Source organism: Fibroporia radiculosa (assembly GCF_000313525.1).
Source record: "Fibroporia radiculosa TFFH 294 genomic supercontigs, scaffold8081, whole genome shotgun sequence".
Lineage (NCBI taxonomy): Eukaryota > Fungi > Basidiomycota > Agaricomycetes > Polyporales > Fibroporiaceae > Fibroporia > Fibroporia radiculosa.
This window is the reverse complement of record NW_012133453.1, coordinates 53,466-60,912: the sequence shown is the minus strand read 5'-3', so window position 1 is coordinate 60,912 and position 7,447 is coordinate 53,466. Positions and strand designations below refer to the sequence as shown.

Here is a 7,447-nt window from a genome sequence, read left to right as displayed (position 1 = left end):
CGCTTTTGAGTTTGACTTGCTCTTTTCTTGTTCTGATTCTGAGCTAGATGACGAAGATCCCGAGTCCGAGTCCGAGTCCGAGTCCGAGTCCGAATCCGAATCTGAATCCGAGTCCGAGCTCGAGCTAGAGTCCGACGAGTCTTGCTTGCTGGAGGCGCCTGCATTCTTTTTCTTGGTATCCTGAGCTTCCTTCTTCACCTGTGCAGGTTTTGGTTTTGGTTCCTTTTCACTGGAACTATCATCCGATCCGCTGCTCTCGCTACTACTCTCCGCCCTCTTTCTCTTCAGCTGATTGACCGTCTTCTCAGACTTTGCCGCAGTCTTCACCTTCTTATCGTCTGAGCTCGAACTATCGCTGTCGCTGTCGCTATCACTCGAGCTCGAACTAGACGTCTCGTCACTATCGTCTTCTTTGGCCTTGACGGTAGAATTTTTACTCGACGCCTTGTGTGCCGCTTTCGTGTTCGTATCTGAATCACTGGAGTCCGAGCTCGAAGATGAGTCACTGTCATCGTCCTCAGATGACAGTGTCTTGCTCGACGGGGGAGAAGGTTCTTTTGCCTTACTGACAGAAGATTTAATGCTGTGGATTTTCTTAATTGCAGGCTTGCTGTCAGCCGGTTTCTTCACTTCAGAAGTAGTGCCTTTAGGTGCTTCGAATGAACAATATTGAGTTACAAAGCAGTAAAAAGACGAGCAACATACCAGAATCGGAGTCTGACGCTAATTACAATTCCTCATGAGCGACTAAAACACGAACCAGGTATCAAAAGCGTACAAGATGAGTCAGAATCGGAATCAGAATCAGAGCTCGACGTATCGTCTTCATCTGATGAGCTTGAAGAATCTGAGGAAGCTATAACACCTTGAGCATAAGTCATTGATACATGTATGCACGTCGTACATACAGTCCGAGTCCGAGTCCGAATCTGAATCCGAGTCCGAGTCCGAATCTGAATCCGAGTCCGAGTCTGAGTCTGAGTCACTTCTGCATTGCACTTGTGGTTCCAGCACTAACAACGCAGCGTGAAGGTTGGAACTCAGACTTACGAATCATCTTTCGATAACTTCCATTGTTTCAGCACTGACTCTAAGCTGGACTCAGGCTGCACCCCATCCTTGATGATCACCACATCTTTAGCAGCCTTCTTGACAGCTTCTGCTGCCTTAGAATGTGATCTCTTGTGGAGAAAATCGTAAATCAGAGTATACGCAACTAAAAAAAAGTACCTGTGAGATCAATACACCTTCAACACCGCACGAAACGTACGCGCAAGGTTTCCTTCCGTCGTGTCTCGCTGCATGCCCGCCTTTCCTGTGTCCTTGGTGGCCATGCCCAATGTGCTTCAAGTACCAGCTTCAATTCTAGTTTATGCAGATTTCCAATGAGGCTCTTACCAGAAGGAAGGCGACCACCAGATTTCACAAGTCTTACAGTGCTAGGGCAGGAAGATTCTCAGCCAATAGAGATGCAGCCGACCCAAAATCATACTTTCTACCACCGATCGCAAACAAAGGCAAACACATGATACTTCAGCCTACGGGAACAGACGCTCGCACCATCCCCGAGGGCGCGACTCTGCGATGAGCTCAATTAAAGGCCCCGCCCCTTCGACTACAACTCTCGACGGTTCTCCATTGCGCGTCGCTATTGTACACTCTCGATGGAACAAGACCGTCATTGACGCTCTGTTGGCGGGCACACTCGCGAAGCTCAAGGCTCTCGGGGTGAAGGAGAGCAATATCGTTATTCAGTCTGTCCCGGGTAGCTTCGAGCTCCCGCTTGCATGCTCAAAGTCCGTATTCAAATCGTCCTTGTCGTAAAAATATCCAACGTTACACAGGGTCGTCTCTGGATCACATGTGCAGGCAGGCGCGACGGCAACCGACCTTCTAGGAGGACTGAACTTTGGGGCCTCTATGAGCTCGCCTCGCCCTTCCTCTCGCACTTCTACGCCTGCCCCGGCGGTCATCTCGATGCCCAGCCAACCATTTGACGCGGTCATCGCCATTGGGGTGCTCATCAAGGGCTCCACAATGCATTTCGAGTACATCTGCGAGAGCGTCACTCATGCGCTCATGAGAGTTCAGCTAGACACTGGCGTCCCAGTCATCTTTGGTGTATTAACAGCTTTGACTGACGATCAAGCACTGGAGAGAGCTGGCATTGGAAGAGGAGAGAATAAGGGCCACAACCATGGCGAGGACTGGGCTGCGGCGGCTGTCGAGATGGCTTCGCATACGAGACGATGGGCAGAGGGGAAATTCTAATTGAGGTCAAGCACCTCTCGAAGAGGCTTGCGAGAAGTGCCGGGGGGTTGTACGATTTGGGCCTTGGAGAGGTTCACAATGCGCAAATTGCGACTCTGTAGAAATAACAAACTCTGAGCCAACGTGCTGAGAGCTAGACTGTCCGCTCCGCTCCCTCAGTTGATATCGAGTCGTATGGTCGAGATTCAGCATCGTCTGCAACTCCGCAACGGCCGCAAATCTGACCATTGCCGACGTGATATTGCGGTGGAGCTCCGGAAGCCGTAAGGAGGCCTCAGCGGTGGTATACAGTCCAGTTGAGCATTGTATACGTTGCCGCCGTATTTTTGTGCCAGAGAATGCAGCAGAGACTCACAGTGGCACACGACGGTAGAAGGCGGACGCGGAAACAACTTGCTAAACCTGTCCGGAGGGCTCGGCGCCGTCAGTTCCGTCGTCAACGACTCATATCGCGGGCGTTTCATCCGCCGACGTCGACTTACCTCATATTCACCACCATCCATATGGTTACCTCTCGCCTCGGTTTACTCCTTGTTTCCTGCTCAGCGCCGTAGCTGGCCCACGACTTGCTGGCTTCTGAAAGCAGTCACGTAAAGCTCACGCCACGAGGATTTGGAAGGAGGCTTGCGATTTTGGTGTATTGCGTCCGAGTAAATGCGGAAGGGTCGGCTGAATACACCAGTGTTCACTTGAAGTAATCATGAAGAAGAAAGTGAGTGTTGTCGTCTCATCATGAAGTGTGAATTGTGCCCATCGAATGATGGTCAGGTACTCCTGATGGGTGCGTCGGGAAGTGGGAAGACGTCGATGCGGTCCGTGATATTGTGAGTTTTACTCTAGTTCGACGACATGCATGCTAGCAGCCTCATATAGCAATTCAACAGTTCTAATAACCCCGCATCGTTGACTTCACGCTTGGGTGCAACCATCGACGTCGAACAGAATCATGTGCGTTTCCTCGGCGACCTCATCCTCAACCTATGGGACTGTGGTGGCCAGGACGCGTTCATGGACTCCTACCTTGCGCTCCAGCAGTCCACTATTTTTCAACATGTCGGTGTATTAATCTACGTGTTCGAAGTTGAGTTGCGAAATATGGCGAAAGATCTCGAGTACTACCGCAATTGCTTGGCTGCGCTACAAAGATACAGCCCTGATGCAGCTGTGTTTTTGTTGGTACACAAGATGGATCTTGCTCGTGACAAGGTAGCGGTGTTGGAACGCAAGACTCATGAACTCAAGCAGGCAAGCGATGGGGTAGAGATCACCGTCTTCGGTACTAGCATTTATGACGAGAGCCTGTATAAGGTGCGAAATGCGCTCCCATGTATGTACTAGTGACCGCGCTAACTCGTGTTTTTCAGGCATGGTCCCGGATAGTGCATACGCTGATACCAAATGCCGTCGTGCTCTCGAAGCATCTCACAACCCTTGCTCGCGCATGTAGTGCCACCGAAGTGATCCTCTTCGAGCGTACCACCTTCCTTGTCATCGCCACTTCCTCCCTGCCTCCCACGTCCACCTTACCCCTCGCGTCACCGCCAACAATGTCCCCAGCCTACTCCACACCATCGTCTTCACATACCAACGGGTTGACGCCCACCACTTTTTCTCATGGTTCCGCTGCTCTCGAGCCCACAGACATCGATCCGCACAAGCTGCCGGTAACGCGATACGAGCGGACGTCGGAGCTGATTAAGGCATTCAAACATGCGTGCTCGCGCGTGCGTGAAGAGTTCCACGCGCTCGAAATGGAGCTCGCGGACTTCACTGCCGTGCTCGACGAGCTGACAAAGAACACCTATGTCCTGATTGTCGTGCACGATCCTACAATAGGTGCGTATCATTCCTCCACTTTCTTGATTTCTGAGCGCTGACGTGTGTATGATTGGATATACAGAGACAGCGGCATTGCGAATGAACATTCGCCTTGCGAGGAAGAAGTTCGAGGAGCTCCAAGGAGACAGTCTCGTATCATAAAATTGTCTCTCAGAGACTTTGATAAACTTTTGTTCGCGTCTTCGCCAATTTAATTGCGTTCCATACCCTCAGTAGCGTAATATTCACTTTGTATACCCCAGTGACTTACTGGTTTCACTCACTCCGCGCTTAACAATTTAATGCTTTGACTGGGTTGGCAAGATATGACATCGTAGATTGACAGTTCTCGCTTGGGAGGCCGAATATGTGTCTAGAGGACGTAGAATCTATCAGTGGCGACCACCGCGACGATCGACAGAACCGCCACGCCTTCGAGCGGGGACGTTGAAAGTGTAGGTCTCGATCATCAATCGATCGTGCTAAATAACTGGGTTAGCTTGAAACGTGGTGCACACGCGCGGGTGTGAGTCGAGGACGGGCAAAGGCTACGGATAGTTCACCTTCGATGAGAGCATCGGCGTATGTGCGCCCGTCGTACAGAACCTATTAGATATCACTGACAGTCTAAAATGCTGGATACATCGGTAGGCTGTACGTAGTCACTTGGATACCCAGACTATAACGTAACTTCGTCAGCAAATGAAGTGAACCAAAAGGAGAAGTGGACTACCGACATGCTAAAGCTAGGACCAGGTACAGGACGACAAGCCTGGGAGATGAAGGACTATCGTGAATGATCCGTAAAAGACTCTATTCAAGTTTCGTTCACATACATCAAACCTTGCAAGTGGTTGGACTTGCCATTCCTTCGGAAAATCACATCAACTACTACGACCTATTGAGATAAGTCTTGTGATAATTCTACGTACTGCACTAGAAATTGGACAAGCAGAACTGAGACGAAGAGAATGATAGTCTACGCGAGACGTAAGTTATGACTTTGACAGCGAACTTTGCCACCGTACCTCGAAGTCAGCAAAAAACAGTGTAAGGTCGTGATGCGTTCTAGAGGTTTCAACGTGGCATCAGAGATAAAGGCACCTATCCATTTTGGCAAGCAATACGAGCCACAGACGTACATCTAACCGATAATCACAAGCAGTGGGATCACAAATGCAGATACTTGCTGGAAGGGATACATAGGTCAGGTAAATACAACAAACTAAAGCGATCTAAAGAGAGACGCACAATAGCACCCCCGACGCATATACCGATTGTGATCTCCATCTTGTCCTTGCGTGCCATCCGGATCGACATGATTTGCCCAGCAGCGTTTTCCTAAGAGGAATGATGCAGTACGATAGGGTCGCGAATAGACAAAATCTGCCTCGGTCAACTTACCACTATGGGAAGAAGGATGAGGCCGATAAATAGCCTTGATATACGGTAATTCTCAGCGGTTTCTTCAATCGAAGCCACTACTGCGCAAATATAAGACCAAGCAGTTATACAACCGACCACCCAGATTCTGCATACTTACGATAATTTGCGCAGAACGAAGTGAGTACAGTCACTAGCAGTAAGCTAGACAATTCTGATGAGCTTTACTATTGGGAAGAGCTAAGAAAAGATGGGCAAACGCAAGTGTGGCAGCAGGAATGTTCATTTGCTGGGATTCCTCCTCTATTTGAGCAGACTCAGCCTCGAATAATGCGGCATGGGTTTTGAGCTATGGCGACGGATGAGGATCATCAAATCCAATATGACTCGCACCGGAGCTTCCACTTACCTTGAATATGATATACCCAAGATAGACGAGGAGGAGCAGGATGGATGTTCCCCGCGAAATGAACCTAAGGCCGAATTCGGCATCGCCGTCGAGATTCGTCCCATCTATTAGGTATCCCGTCTTCGTAGGGATTGCACCATCGATGAACCCGACACCGTGTGTCTGAGCATTGTGGTATGCTGCAGGTACAACTAGAGCTAGGGTGATAGTAAGTAATCGTGCATCAGAAGGCCCAGAGTCATGGCATACTGATACAAGTCAACGTCATTAGCTGCGTAGGCGATGAGCAACTAGATGCGGCGGAGGGATGAAAAGCGTACTGAGCAAGATCTGATACTCCTCAGTCAATGTTGAACAATTCCGTAACCAGCGAAACTCACACTTGAGCGGCGGTCTCGTTATATTTGCTGTCTTTGAGGAAGCCTCCTGTACCAAATGTGTGAGCTGTTGGATCGGCCACCGAGACATACTACAACCTCGCTGACCCAAAAGAAAGGAAGACCCTAAGACAAAGAGTAGGTTGGACAAGATAGAGCCTAGCATCTTAAAAAAGTGGATAATCATGGTAGAATTGATGGATAGATATGAAAGCAGACATACAGAAGTCTGCACTATGCGCAGTTCGTCTGGGAACCTGATCTTAGTTTCACAGTGTCTCGGAACGTGAGACCAAACAAAACCTTTGAACAAAGCAGTGAAGCCCACTATGAGTTCGAGTGCATTTCCGAAAGTGGCATTGAGCAGTACAGAAAGCGTCTGGCCTGCTTGCATGGACATCTGATCCATGGCAGTGCCCAAGAGCTGCGTGTGGACGCGGTCAATTCCGGATGCGATGTACCAAGGCTCATGAACGTGTACGAACCGCGGCCAATGGCATGATCGCAATGAAGCTGAAAGTGAAGCAAAATGCCGCATCCCAATCATAAGCATGAGCGACGAAGCTCAGTGGTATGGCCATCAGAAGGGCATTTAGCCAAGAACCAAACAGGAAGAAGCGGTACGAAGCCAGCCACGATGGTTGTCCATCCGCCTTGAGCATGTCCACTATACGGCAGACGAAGGAACGGGCTCCGGGGCCGTTGTTATTCTCAAGGAGAGGGGTGTGGTCGGTGATGGTGGCCATGAAATAGAGCGATGAGAACTGCAACGAGACAACAACTCCATATGTTGGATGGCGGCGGCTAATGTAGCTTCCAACACACCGCTTTGAACCACACTGTCAAACCACACACTTTGCTAAAAATGTACAAATGTTTCTAGAAGCGTCGGAGCGCCTGCCGTGTCCCGCGCAGCAGAGGATTCCAAACGCATATTAGCAACTGCATCTAGCTTGATCTAGTCGAGCCACATACGAGCGATATACATGTGCTTTCTGTCTTTCCAGAAACTCTGAACAAAAAGGCGCAATGTTAGAGGAATACACACTTGGCGAATCCATATAGCTGATGAAAATTTTCACTGCCTTCGGAGAGATCGAGGCCAGATAGCTGAGCACTTCTGCAACACATAAATCACGTATATCGGATTAATAATCTGTTGTAGGTCGGAAACTCATCCATGCCGTAT

General features: G+C 49.6%; 3 protein-coding genes across 3 annotated transcripts; 2 read left to right on the top strand and 1 right to left on the bottom strand.

Moving 5' to 3' along the window:
* Positions 1-1,584: 1,584 nt before the first annotated feature.
* FIBRA_06601 (uncharacterized protein) lies at positions 1,585-2,271 on the top strand (the record flags this gene model as incomplete). Its single annotated transcript, XM_012328317.1, has 2 exons — positions 1,585-1,796; positions 1,845-2,271. 2 exons carry the CDS (start codon positions 1,585-1,587, stop codon positions 2,269-2,271), a joined length of 639 nt encoding a protein of 212 aa, XP_012183707.1.
* Positions 2,272-2,971: 700 nt separating this feature from the next.
* Positions 2,972-4,251, top strand: FIBRA_06600 (uncharacterized protein; the record flags this gene model as incomplete). The annotated part of the gene is made up of 5 exons (XM_012328316.1): positions 2,972-2,983; positions 3,040-3,095; positions 3,156-3,579; positions 3,636-4,107; positions 4,172-4,251. The coding sequence occupies 5 exons, from the start codon at positions 2,972-2,974 to the stop codon at positions 4,249-4,251; spliced, it is 1,044 nt and encodes a 347-aa protein (XP_012183706.1).
* Positions 4,252-5,233: 982 nt separating this feature from the next.
* FIBRA_06599 (uncharacterized protein) lies at positions 5,234-7,004 on the bottom strand (the record flags this gene model as incomplete). The annotated part of the gene is made up of 12 exons (XM_012328315.1): positions 5,234-5,278; positions 5,341-5,430; positions 5,494-5,573; positions 5,633-5,676; positions 5,733-5,821; positions 5,882-6,078; positions 6,131-6,152; positions 6,202-6,211; positions 6,262-6,307; positions 6,367-6,424; positions 6,482-6,682; positions 6,744-7,004. 12 exons carry the CDS (start codon positions 7,002-7,004, stop codon positions 5,234-5,236), a joined length of 1,143 nt encoding a protein of 380 aa, XP_012183705.1.
* Positions 7,005-7,447: the final 443 nt, after the last annotated feature.